Raw genomic sequence first — 14,196 nt, forward strand, 5'->3', positions numbered from 1 at the left:
CATGCCTGTAATCTCAGCACTTTGGGAGGCCGAGGTGGGTGGATCATGAGGTCAGGAGTTCAAAACCAGCCTGGCCAAGATGGTGAAACCCCGTCTCTAACAAAAATACAAAAGAATTAGCTGGGCGTGGTGGCACACGCCTGTAATCCCAGCTACTCCAGAGGCTGAGGCAGAGAACTGCTTAAAAACCTGGAGGGGTGGAGGTTCCAGTAAGCCGAGATCATGCCACTGCACTGCAGCCTGGGCGACAGAGTGAGACTCCGTCTCAAAAAAAAAAAAAAAAAAGACCTAGCTGTCCAAGATGGTAGCCACTAGCCACATGTTGCTATTTAAATTTAAATGAATTAGAATGAAATGGGATGAAAACTTTAGTTTCTTAATCACAGTCATCCCCTTTCTAGCACTCAATAGCCACAAGCTATTGTAGTGGACAGTGCAGAACATTTTCACCACTGCAGAAAGTCGCTGCGCTTCCAAACTTCTCAATAAATTATTCTGAGCTCTAACAAGGGAAACAGTTGTCAATGCCCATTTCATGTTGACTTTGGGTGAAGTTAGTTATGATGAGTAGGGTTTAGCCTTAAATCCCTCATTTGAACAGTGGTTTCCAGTCTCGTCTCTTTGTTCATTCCCAAAAGACATTGTAGACCTTGGCATTGTAGACCAGTGACAGGGACTCTGGAATGCCAGTGATGGGGTTTGGGAGATGGGAGCACCCACTAGGTGGGTGTTTCAGAATCCCCAGGGGAATGTTTACTGGAGCTCCCTCCCCCACCCAAGACTCACCATCTCCAGGGGGAGTCACTGAGATACCTGAGAGCCCACCGTGAGGGGTCAAAGTGACTGGGCTCAGATCCCAATTTGGCTGCTTAGTAGCTGGATGACATTTGGCACGCCCTTGACCTTTCCCAGCCTCCTCTCATCAGTAATGGCCCTGTGAGCTCACAGCAGGGCTGCTCTCACAGACGGCCTGACGTAGGGCCTGTGTGCACAGTTGCTGATTAAGGTCAAGGTTATGTAGTGAAAAGAGCCTGGGGTTTGGATTTAGATGGGCTTTACTTCAAGTCCTGCTCTGCCCTTTGTGACTCTGAGCACATTTTGTATTTTTTATTCCTTTCTGGATCTCAGCTTCCTTGTGTATAAAAAGTAATAATGATAGGACATGCCTCTTGGGCTTACAAGGATTAAACGCAGTAATGTAAATGGACCTAGCCATATACCACATCTAGTCGGTGCTTCTCCCTGACACACAGCATGGGACCAGTTTGTTGTTAAGGCCTCAAAATATTCACCCCCACGCCCACCTCGACGGTGTGAGTGTAAGGCACACTCTCAACAATAGGGTGGCTGTGAAGCTTATGTGTATGAAAGCACATAGCATGCAGTTGGCACTCCATAAAAGTGACTTCCAGTCTTCACTTACACTTACAGCCTCTGTGGCCTTGACCATGTCAATCAACTTGTTTAGAGCTCAGAGAAATCTGTCTTGCCGAGAGGAGGGATGCGGGACTCAATAGAAATGATGGGTGGACACAGCAGCTTTGGAAAATGGTGAGGAACTGTGCAGAGTAGCTATTTTTATTATAGGACATTCATAACATCACTTGGGACTTGGGCAGCTCTGTGTTTTTAGATTATTATACGGCTTGGGCTGAAGCTTTATTTTTTCCATGTGGTGCTGATTAGAGTGAGGCCTTCTAAAATCATGGACTGTTTCATGGAAAAAAGTACTCAGCTTGGCAGTAATCCACTTGGTGCCACTTTCTAGGGGCTCAGTGAGTAAACAATGAGGATGCTCATGGGAAGATGCTTGTCCATGGGAGGATGCTGGCCCATGGGAGGATGCTGACCTATGGTGGGCTGCCCGTCTACAGCAGGACACTGGCCCGTGGGAGGATGTTGACCTATGGTGGGCTGCCCCTCTATGGCAGGACACTGGCCCACGGGAGGATGGGCATCCCAGGGCACATGCTTGTCCATTGGAGGATATTTTAGGCTGAGAGGATACATGATTTGGAATTTGCATAAAAATCAGACAATTATTTCACCAAAAATTCTAGGAGATTGCTATCATTTTTTATTCTACAGATGTGAGCTAGGATTGTTCACATCTAGTGATGGATGAGAAGGAGATGCAACGTTACATTTATTAAGTGCCTACTGTGTGCCTGCTGTAGACTTGTGTGTTACTAAAGTCTCCCAGCAGCCTGAGGAGGAAAGACATTAGCTCCGTTTTACTTGTGAGGAAAGAGAAAAAAATCTCTTATTTTGGGGCCCATTGGGATAGAATTCAGGGGTCTAATAATTTCAATGGAAAAAAACCCCACATCTTAATTTTCACTAGCTTATAACAGAAATTTTTCTTCTCTTTCGATTATGAATGCAGGCCACAAAGCAGAGTGGCATCGGACTTTGTCATCAAAGAGCTGGCAGATTTTCATGTCCCACCATAGCAACTGCATGGATCTTGCAGCAGCAGTTAATCATCACTGCTGCTCTGAAATTGTTGTGGCCATTAGACTTGCCACTAGAGCTTTTTACTTAATGTGCTGACAAGGGGACATACATTTCAGCATGAATTTGTTTTCTAAAACATTTTTGTAATTGGTTTCAACATAATTGGTTTCCTTTGCAATCCCGTATATTTTATCTAATGAATTTGCAAAACATTAGACTGAGATGGAGCCCACAGACGTCACCATGCTGTCAAAGGGAGACAGGGCACAAAGGTTGAGAATTGCTAAAGCAGAGGGTCAGAAAGGTCAAAAGTATTGTCTAAGTTGGTGAAGTCAAGATCGGAATTCAGGTCTGAGTAACTGAGTAGAAGAGATATAGGGAGTCTAGGACCAATGAAGAGTGGCTAGAAGGATAAAGTCTGAGAGGGGTTGGACTCTGGCCAAGCTGCATGATGCTCAGAAATACGGCCCTGGCAGAGAATGAATTTTACCACCATTTAAATGACGTAAGCCATGGAGGTGTATTCTCAAGAGAGAATGAGAATGAATGAGCTATGACTACACACAGTGACCTGGACGAATCTCACAAGCTTCATGCTGAGAAAAAGAAACTGGACACAGTCCAGTCCGAGAACTGGTGAAATGCATCCACAGAGAAAGGAATAAAAACAAAGGGTGTCTGTGGAGCGTGTGGACGAACTGGAAGTGGGCATGAAGAATCTTCCTGGGTTGATGGAATGCCTCATCTCTTGATTCAGTGGTAGTTACCAGGGTGTATACATTTATCAACACTCAAATGACACACTTAAGTTCTGTGTATTTCATGATATGTAAATAATACCTCAGTGATAATAATATAAATTAGTATCTCCATTTTACTAGTGCATCAAGGAGGACAGAGAGAAATTAAGAAGTATCCTTACTGACCAATCCCCTTGCCAAGGTGGGGCACTTAGAAGGGAAGTGGGTGCAGTTGACCAACGCTGTGGTTTCTGTGTGGGGAGCCCCTCACACAAATCCCTCCAAGTGGCAATCCATCTCACTCATAGGAAAGTCAAGTCCTTAGATTGTCCCACAAGCAGAATGTTAAAAAAATTGTGTTATACACTGGAACACTCTTCAGCAAAGAGAAAAAGCTATAAGTACACATTAAACATGATTGGATCTCACGAACATAACTCCAAGCAAAATAATCTAGTTTGTAAAATAGGACATAGTGTATGAGTCTAGTAAGTATGGAACAGGCAAATAAGCTATGGAGTCAGAAGTAAGAATATGGCTACACTGGCGTGGGGATGACAATGGCAGTGGTCACGGGGGCAGGCCTTTGGGGATACTAGTCATGTTCTCCTTATTGAGCTGGGTGATGCTTATAGTGGTTGATTTGTGCCCTTAGAAATAATGACATACACCACTGAAACACTTAAGGCTCAAAACCAAAAGCAAGGGTTCTGTGTTCTATGTAAATGGTGCCCCCTGGATTTGTGCAAACCTGCAGCTCTGCTTGGAAGCTGGTTGTCCCTGAGTTAAATCCAGGCTGAGAATTGTGGCTCACACCTGTAATCCCAGTGCTTTGGAAGGGCAAGGCAGAAGGATCACTTGAGCCCAGGAGTTTGAGACCATCTTGGACAACATAGTGAGGCTTTGTCTCTACAAAAAATAAAAAAATTAGCTGGGTGTGGTGGTACACGCCGGTGGTCCTAACTACTTGGAAGTCTGAGGCAGGAGGATTATTGAGACCAGGAGTTCAAGGCTGCAGTGAGCTATGATCATGCCACTGCACTCCAGCCTGGATGACAAAGTGAGACCTTGTCTCAAAAAAACAAACAAACAAAAAGTCCAGTTGACCCAAACATGAAGAGGGAATGTGATATTATGCCAATGCCATGGAGCCATCTCAGGGGCACTTTCCACATGCAACAGATGGACCACTACCCCCACTTACTCAGGGTCCTGCACGGAGCCTCCCACACAGTGGAATCTCTCGGGCACGGTTTTCCAGTCTTTAGCCATTTTCACCATGGCGCCTGCATCAAGGACCCCGTAGCCAAAGAGGTGATTAAATTCCAGGCCGACCCCGTTGCGCCGCCACTGATGAACCTCGTCGTGAAGCTGGTTCCGTTTGGAGGTGAGCACAGTCAGATGCTGCATGTCCCGCCAGGTCAGACCCAGGCTGGATACAGGAAGCAGAGAGCAAGAGGGCAAGGGCAAGAGGCAGGGTGAGAGAGGGAGAGAAGCACAATGATTAACAGAAATATCACCCAGGACACAGACCTTTTGTAAGATTTTGGACTCTCTGTGAACTCTCAAATTCAAGGGAGGGTGTCCATGCACTATTCAGAACCATTATATATGTCAATTAAAGAAATCTTGCTTTTCTTACTTAAATAAATTGATTTCAAAAGTCTATTCTAACACACACACTGGAATGGCTAAAATGAAAAAGACTGACAATGTTAAGTGTTGAAGAAAACGTGGAGCAACTGGAACACATGTACTTTGTTGATGAGTGTGCAAGCTATTCCAACCAAACTGGAAAATTGTTTGGCTGTATCTTCTAAAGTTAAGCTTAAGCTATGGCCTGGAAATTCTATTCCTAGGCATATACCTGACCAAATGTGTACATATTAACCAGACCTGTGTACTAGAATGCTCCTAGCCCCAAACTGTGAAAACCCCACATGCCATCCAAAAAATAATGAGTAAACTAATTGAGGTGTAACTTACAGAATGTGGGGTACTATAAGGCAGTGAGAATGAATGAACTCCAGGTACTCTGAATAATATGGAAAAATCTCACAAATACCATGTTGGGCTAAAGAAGCCAGGCAGAAGAGAGAACATAAAGTATGATTCCATTATTAGTCATTAGTCATTAGAATGACTAATCTATGCTGTTGGAGGTCATATTAGTAGTCAGTCTTGTGGGGCAGTGACTGGAAGGGGATACAGGGAGCTTTTGGGTGCTGGTCATGCTGTTTCTTCATCTGGGAATTGGTACCTGGGTGTGTTCCGTTTTTGAAAATGAGGGTACAGTTCTTCAAGGGTAGAGAAATTATATTCAGCATATTTATATCCTTAGTGTCCAGGATGTTCCTTGGCACATTGTTTGTTCAGTGAATAAACTAGTCTTCTTGTAAATGTTATTGTTTTTGGAAATTAGTGTCTGTTACTACTCATTGTCCATGTTTTTCAAATTGCAAATCATGATTTGTTTTTGGGCCAGGTTATCGCACAGGTTATCTATCTGGACTGCACATGAAAATTTTCTTCTAGGGACATTGAAAGTCTCACTGCTAGGACCTCATCCCAGACCAAGTAAATCAGACTCTCTGGGATTGAGACCCAGGCATTGGAAATTGTTAAAACTTCTCAGACCATTCCAACAGACAGCCAATGTTGAGAACCAGTGATTTAGTGGTTGCTGTTATCATTTTAAAAAATGAATGGAGCAGAATAAAAAAGGATAGAAGTGTGCACTGCACTGCACATAACACAGGAAGCTATTTTTTCATGAAATAATAGCTTCATGTTTGGAGCTATTATTGGAGGGTAGGTTTGGAGCTATTATTGGAGGGTAGGTTGGAGGGTATTGGAGGGTAGGTAAGTTGGAGGTTGGAGGGTATAAGTTGGAGGGTAGGTGTGTGTGTGTGCTGACCTGCAGTGCAAAGTTTATTACTCACTGAGGGTTGTGGTCAAAAAGTTGGCAAAACATTGCACTACAGTTCTCTTCAGAAGTCAAACAATTCAAAGGACTGGGAGCAATATAACTTATTTGATAAAATTTCAAGATATGCAAAGTTCATTGGTTGGAAGATCTGAATCAGAATCAAGAGTTCAAATGATCCATGTGCTCTTGAATGCAGACCTTCCTCTATTAAGAAGCAAGTTCCACAGTTGGACACAGGGCGGGGAACATCACACACCGGGGCCTGTTATGGGGTTGGGGGAGGGGGAGGGATAGCATTAGGAGAAATACTTCATGTAAATGACGAGTTAATGAGCGCAGCAAACCAATATGGTACATGTATACCTATGTAACAAACCTGCACATTGCGCACATGTACCCTAGAACTTAAAGTACAATAAAAAAAAAGAAAAGAAAAAAAAAAGAAGCAAGTTGCAAGGAAGGTCAATGCTTATTTGAGGAGATTCAGAACATGTCTTGGACACATGGTCCCTCAGGACCTGAGAAAATGGTGTAAAAGTTCCTTAAGTTGATTATGGCTAAAAACTTGAGTGTTTTGCTGGAAGGGGATTCTGAGTTTATTAATCTCAGAAGTGTTGACAAATGAGGATCTAAATGACCTGAGGGCTGGCTAACAGGTTTCTTATTTCTCATCTTTGCCATGAAAATGCGCTGTTCTTCTGATGCCTGGAGAAAGGCTCCCTTAAATGTTTCTCTGCAGATTTATTCTCATGGGCTGCATTTTAGAAAGAAAGAGAGAGAGAGAGAGTGACAGAGAAATAATGTTTTGGAACAGAGAACTTTTCACTTTTGAGATAAATCAGAGCATAGTCCACTCTCCAGTGTAACTGAGTCTGCGACACTGTTTGACCTGCTATTTGCATATGTCTGAAGTGTAAAACCAGGTTCCTTCTAGTATCCCTTCTGGACAATTTAGGAATTGAAGGAATACAGTATTCTGTAAAATAGGTATTTCATCAACTTGCTTTAAGTTTTAATTTTACCATAGCAGTCCAATAATTACAGGTGATAGTTATTGAATAATTAAAAAATAAATTTATAGAGTATCTGCAATATACAGGTCACTGTTTTGGAGACTGTAGGACAAGAAATGTGACATGTTATTCCCTGTTCTCAAGTGTTTTATATAATAGTTAAACTACAAAGTGACAACTGGTTGGGAGAGAGAGATGGTTTTCTTTTTCTCCCCTGCAGTCATGATGGGGGAAGTGTTATTCTCTCTCTTTCAAGGTCCTGATGGACATACATTTAGATAATTCGTTGTTATGCATGAGGACTTCCTGTAACCTTATCTCAAGATGAGAGAGAGATGAGCTGTGGGACTGCTCTGTGGAGGCCCTTTTCCTTATCCCTCTGGGCTGTTGCTTGGGGTATCTCATCCTGACCAATGGTTTTCACTTTTGGCTACTGGAGCCGCTTTGCCTAAAGCTAGAGATGCCTTGGAGTTTACTTCTCCAAGGTAGCTCTTAGCCGATGACTAACTCATATAAGAATATGACAGTCCAGCTTCCTTGCCTGGAGGTAGAACAAACTCTGAGGCCTAATTTACACTCGGGATTAGACTGAGGCCAGAACTTTTGAAGTTGAACCTTTGCTTGGATTTTTCCCCATCCTAACTTCCTTCCCCTACTCCATTACTGTCTTTCCTGGGATCCCTTCCTTAATAAATCACTTGCACCAAAATCTCATCTCAGGGTCTGCTTCCAACCACAGAGAGTTGGTATTTTGAAGAATTTTAGGACCGGCTCCAGTGATGGACTTACCCACAAGCTGCCAGGTGTTATATTTTTTTCCTCTTTATGCCAGCAGAGAACATTAGTTCATGATCATTGCTTCAAAACAAAGCATGTCTAAATGGTGACTGCATTCTTTTCTGTAGGATGTCTAGACGTATGTGCTGAAAGAATGGTGACTAATCAAGGCAGAACCATGAATCTCTAGGAATCCAGCAGCCACACCCCTCCACTCTGATTTATTTAGGTATTCCATTTGTATGCCTATGGATCTAGGCGTAGGCATAGGATTTTGTTGGTCAAAAATCCCAGAAGACTGTGAGTCAAGTCCTGACCTCTGAGGTTGAAAGGGCAACCAGAAACCCTTCTCGCTTTTGGAGCACTCCTGCTCCTTAGCCCCGTGCAGCTCAGCTACAGGCAGCAGGCTCTGCTAATTGTCTCCTTGCAGATGAAGTGAGCAAGGCCAACTCAGGCTCCAGGGCCCACTGAGGCCCTGAGATGAACAGTTTTACCTTCAGGAAATGTACATTGGATGTGAGTAAATTTTGGCTTCTGTGCTTGATAGGGCAGAGGTCTCTGTGCCTAATAGTTGAGCTTTGACCAGTGTCTTGGCATCATAAATTTTCTACCTGACTTTTGTTAGAAGAATCAAAGTTTAGACTTGTCCAAAGAGAGGAGTCACTCTCAATTTGGGGTCTTATCTGCAAAGGGAGGATAATTATGCCTTTTCTTGTGAAGGTAGAGGGTTGAACTAGGTAATCTTTTGAAGCCCCTTTCTATTCTAGGAACCAACTCCTGCCTCCTTTGCAAATCAAAAAATGCACCGCATATGTGGAGAGAGACAAGCAGTGCTGCCTAAAGATTGATGCTGGGAGCTCCGGTTGCCTAGCAACTCTACTCTCCTTCCGCAGGAGCCTGAATCTAACTTCTCAGAAGTTGCTGGGAACTGCATTCTCTGACAATTCCCTACACAGCCAGCACTTACACTCACACTACGTGTGTGGTGTCTGAAGCCCATGTGTTCCTTCTGTGAACATTAGGCCAGCCTCAGGTATCACTAAAAAGCTGCAGAGTAGCAGGTAGCTCCACCGCTACTCAAATCCCAGGTGTGTCCAGCAATAGCAATATGTGGCCTCTCCATAGGATGGTAAGGACATAGGAGATGGTCTCCTCTTACCTTTAGCTTGGAAGGTTTCCCAGGAAAGCCCATATCTTGGTCTACACTGCGTGAATTTGCGTATCTTGTTTCAGTGTTAAAAAGTGAATCTACCTCATCAATTAACAAATCTTGACTGGGACCACCTTGTTTGCCACATGTTCTGAAACACCAGCTTGGCAATTTGATTTTTCTTCAAGTAGCTGATTGTGAATATCACTGGAGTAGAAGAACCCAGGGATGCAGAGAGGACAGAAGGGCAAATCTGGTGAAGAAAGAAATATCTCTGTGCCCTCACTGGGTATCTGAGTAAGTTGCCGATATGTGCTGCTGGGTGCTGTGTGCTCCCGGGAATGTGGTTTTATGGTGAGTGTGTGTGTATGTATGTGTGTGTATATGCACACACACATGTGCAGGTGGGCACATGGACCACTTAGAAATGCACAGCAGAGTTCATTGGCCCTGACTATTCATAGCCTCTCATGTCCACTTTTGCCTCCTTGGACACCTGGCATGTGGGCAGAGAGACACGTATTAGTCCACCCTGCAGAGCTGGCCCTGGACCCAGAGCTATGAACATACTTAGCCTCCAGAGCCAGTGCAAACACGCCAGCTGCCTCGGGGGCAGCTGCAGATGTTCCAGAATGCCTCAGAGTGCAGTTGCCATACAAATCTGTAGTTGCCTGGAAGGGAAGATAATGAGTAATGAGTGAATAAATCACACTATTTTGAGCCCCCGCACAGTGTGGAGCAGGGGATTATCTACTCCTTTTATTTATTTATTTATTGAGACAGACTCACTCTGTTGCCCAGGCTGGAGTGCAGTGGCGTGATTTCGGCTCACGGCAACCTCCGCCTCCCAGGTTCAAGTGATTCTCCTGCCTCAGTCTCCCAAATAGCTGGGATTACAGGCACGTGCCACCACGCCTGGCTAATTTTTGTATTTTCAGTAGAGATGGGGTTTCACCATGTTGGCCAAGCTGGTCTCGAACTCCTGACCTCAGGTGATCCACCTGCCTCGGCCTTCCAAAGTACTGGGATTACAGGCATGAGTCACTGCGCCCAGCCTACTCCTTTTATTTAAACTATGCTTTGTTCCCAAGAAGATTAAGAGGAAACTAAGGGTAAGCTTAGCATCCATATGCCTCTCTTTTGCCCTAGGTTTTATCTGAGCTTCCTAGTAGCCCATGTAAAAGGGGACACATAGTCAGTTATAGTTACAGTGTCCACAAGATAAATGAGTTGTTCAAAGAAGCATATCTGTGGCTATTCCAGAGACTAGAGAGGGATTTATTTCCTGAAACCTAAAAGGAAACACTATGAAGTGGGAAGTGATGTCAATACTCCCACCCTAGTTTTGTTGCATCAGGACTGGCCCTTGAAAAGGCCAAAGGCCATGTCGTTAGCATTTCTTTTTCCTTCACGGGGGGGGGGGGGGGGGGGGGGGGGGGGGGGGGGGGGGGGGTGGGCGGGGCGGGGGAAGAGGGGCATTCCCGAAGAGGAAGAATCAACATGCTCAGCTAAAGTCTACCTGGAAGGGCAGGCTATTAAAAAATGTTTCTCTACATCTAAAATCCATGGAGAGATTCTGAGACGTGTTGAGTCAAGACAACCCAATATGTGGGTATCACCTCCACAACTCTTATTTAGAGGGGAGACTGGTAAATAGATTTTTAAAGGACTTTCACAAAGTGAAAAACTTCATTTTCAATGTTTGTGAGAGCCAGGGTGTTCATTAAAATCATGTCTAAACGATAGGAATTCTTCCTCTGTCTGTAGGATCCTCAAGAGAACCTATTATTTTGAGGAAGAAATTACCAGGGAGGTTTAAGGGCATCTGTTGAGCAAAATTATAGTACTCAGAGGAAACTCAAGGCCTTTAGCCAGCCCAAGTAGAAAAAGTCATAAATATGGGTTGAGGACGAAGTTACACCACTGAGAGGCCTTTGGGGTAGGGAGTGGAGCTTCCAGGCGTGAGAGTGAAGTGTCACCTCACCTGTCCCTGTCTGTGCTGCCCTCCTCCCTTTCTGTCCATACAGCTTATAGGATAAGAGGGGTCAAAGTCCCCTTCTGTTTGGGAGGAGCTGGCACATTCTTCATCCTCCCCAAGACCAACGGGGAATGCAAGAGGGCTCGTGGGAAGGATAGGATTTTAAGGTCTGCGTCCCTTCCAGGTAAAGGGCTTCTCCTGGCTCACACGGGGCATGACCATCTTGCCAAGTTGGGATCCCAAGTGGGAGTATGGGATTGAAACACTGGATGGTACTAATGATTTTGTCCTGAGCTCCTGAGCTCCTGTCTTCCTCTCTCAAGAAGCCTCAGTGGAGATGGGTGCAGCCAGTCAGGATATAACTCAGGCATGACTACTGAACCACCTACTAAATCCTGGTTTGGAGGTGTGAGAAAAGGCTGATCTGTGAGCAAAGTCTCCAGAGAGGAAAAGATCCAAAAAGGCTTATCATGCTTTACAGATGATGTATTTCCCAGGGGCTTGGAAAATTCACTATTATATCTAATTGCCAAGAAAGGAAGATGTTTTTTTCTTTGCTCAGAAAAGAGCGACAATCTAAATCTATGATCATTAGTCTTTTTTTTTTTTCTAAAAATCATGGTTCCATTTTAAAATATGATGAAAATCACAAGTCTTTCCCTGAGCAAATAACAGATGCACGTGCAATTTTAGGGGGTTAATGGATCCAGAAAAGTCCATCCATGAATGCTGTTTTTTAAATTACTATAAATACACAGATGGGTTCTTGTTTCAGACAGGGTTACAGTGTGATGCCTTGGTTCTTACAATGAGTTATTCTTGTAAGTGATGGAATGGGGCAACTGATTGGTAAACCAGACTTCATCATTACTTGTAAGCCAAAAACAATAAACAAGAAAATCTATGGAAAATGATGTGGAAAAGAGTCCTCACCGGTCATGCTCCTAGCTTGCAGATGGGAGGTCTGTGCCTTATTAGAAAGCAGGGCTGGGCATAGAGAAAAGGGGTCTTCCCCTCAGAGCCTTAGTTCAGGCTCTGAGGGAGGGGACAGGAGGGGAGCAAGTCAGTGTCCCAGCATCCTACCGTGACACAGAGGTGCAGTGGCCCTAAGGAAACAAGGACAGAAGGGGACGCGCTCACCACACCAGCCTCGGGGTTCCTTTTCCTCCCGTTGCTGAAGGTGGAAGCCAGGGTGGAAGAGCAGCTCTCGTCGTACAGGGCGGTCCTGCCGTCGTTGATGGCTGAGTTGATGGAGATGGTCCACATGCTGGAGGCGTAGCCATCGCAGTTGCAGTCATCATAGCTGCCGCCATCCCCGGAGGCCCAAACGTAGATGCTGCCTTTGCCGCCGCGGCCCTGGGGGGAGCAGGGGAGACGCTGCTGCTACCCTACAGCCTGGGCTGCGAGGGGGCAGGGGAGGTCTCCAGCCCAGGGATTGGGCTTCTTCAGCAGCTGAACCTAAAGACTGGGTGCACTTTTTAAACTGGGTTGGACACCGTATCTTTCTGGCAGGGCATCGTGGGAAACTTTTTTTTCCAGGAAGAACTCAATCTAAAAAAGTCAACTGAATTTACAATTTAAGCTGGGGATAATGAGGTAAGAAAAGTGGGAAGAACTGCCTTAAAATTTACAAATAAACTGCTTTTAAAAAAAGCTATAAAGGTGATACATGCTCACGATGAAAAGTTTAACTGTATGGAAAGGAAAATAAAAAAAAACTCTCTAGAGGTAATTATTATCTCATTCTTACATCTCCTTATGTATCAGACATTTTTCAGTGAAATGCAAGTATATGGACACATATTTTTTCTTAGCTACATAAGCTATACAAAACATTTTTTTTCTTTTTTTTTTTTGAGATGGAGTCTCGCTCTTTCACCCAGGTGGGACTGCAATGGCGCTATCTCAGTTCACTGCAAGCTCCCCTCCCGGGTTCACACCATTCTCCTGCCTCAACCTCCCCAGTAGCTGGGACTACAGGCGCCCACCACCACGCCCAGCTAATTTTTTGTATTTTTAGTAGACATGAGGTTTCACCGTGTTAGCCAGGATGGGTCTCGATCTCCTGACCTCATGATCTACCAGCCTTGGCCTCCCAAAGTGCTGGGATTACAGGCATGAACCACCACGCCCGGCCCACAAAACATTTATAGAAGATATATACCTTTTATTTTAAATAGCTATATATCAATATATAAATTTAAATATGATATGTAGACATTATAAATATAAAGCATACATTTACTCCACAATATACAAAATTCTTACGTATGTGTGTGTGTGTGTGCATATGTATATACTTTTTCTTTTTTATTCAGTTGGATACTAGAATCCTTTTAAACACATAATATATGACATTTTACTTGTGCAAGGGTACTCCAAATGTAGGAGGAAAGTCTAATATGATCAAGTAAAACACACAGTGAATAAAACCTTAAACACACAGTAGAATGCACAATAGCTATTGCCACATGCTTATTAGTTTAAATGCCAAGCTTTGCATAAATCCCTACAGTTAGCATGGCTCTTCTCCTCAAACCATGTTCTTAGAGGTTCTTAAAAATCCTTTTCTTTTCTTTGTCTTCTGAGTATTCTCTGCTCTACCTAAACAACCCAGGATTGGGCCATTTGCTTCTTGCTTCCCACTTTCTTACCCCAAGGCAACGGGGCTTGGGGCTGCTTAGTTTTCACCTGTGGGCTGGGAGGGTGGATAGGAGTGCAGCCACACAGTGTGGGAGGCAAGGGGTGGCTGCAACCTCCAGCCACTCCACAGCCTGGCCCAGGGTGGCTTGGTTACCCTCTAGAGGGGGAAGACAGAAGAGACTGTCAGGGTAAGTGTCTCTCTGTGTGGTCACCAGGTGTCCATGGTCCTTATGCTTGAAACTGACACAGAATCAGTGGTTTAAGGATGGAGAAGCCAGAAGGAAGAGAGATGATTGGATTACCTTCAAGCACTCTCTGCCCCCTGACAATCAGATGTGACATTTTCAATTGCTTCTAACAGGACTGGGAATTAATTAGCCTGTGATTGATTGAATCGACAAGTGAACAAATATTTATTCAACCACTAGCTGGGAACTATTCTCAGCATCTTAGTAAATCTGTGCTGGAAAACTCCAACCAAAACAAGGAACTGCTCTCAGAAACCAGGA

At 44.3% G+C, this 14,196-nt stretch overlaps 1 protein-coding gene across 3 annotated transcripts in view; it reads right to left on the bottom strand.

Annotated features, from left to right (window-relative positions):
• Positions 1-14,196, bottom strand: part of PCSK2 (proprotein convertase subtilisin/kexin type 2) — a 249,377-nt gene that overhangs the window by 12,410 nt on the left and 222,771 nt on the right. For all 3 annotated transcript variants that reach the window (XM_010381469.2, XM_010381468.2, XM_010381470.2), the window contains 3 exons: positions 12,185-12,400; positions 9,637-9,737; positions 4,402-4,629 (listed from right to left, as the gene is read on the bottom strand). In XM_010381469.2, coding sequence (XP_010379771.1) covers positions 4,402-4,629; positions 9,637-9,737; positions 12,185-12,400 — 545 coding nt within the window. The remainder of the gene's footprint in view (positions 1-4,401; positions 4,630-9,636; positions 9,738-12,184; positions 12,401-14,196) is intronic.

The sequence above is a fragment of the Rhinopithecus roxellana genome, chromosome 13 (assembly GCF_007565055.1).
Source record: "Rhinopithecus roxellana isolate Shanxi Qingling chromosome 13, ASM756505v1, whole genome shotgun sequence".
Lineage (NCBI taxonomy): Eukaryota > Metazoa > Chordata > Mammalia > Primates > Cercopithecidae > Rhinopithecus > Rhinopithecus roxellana.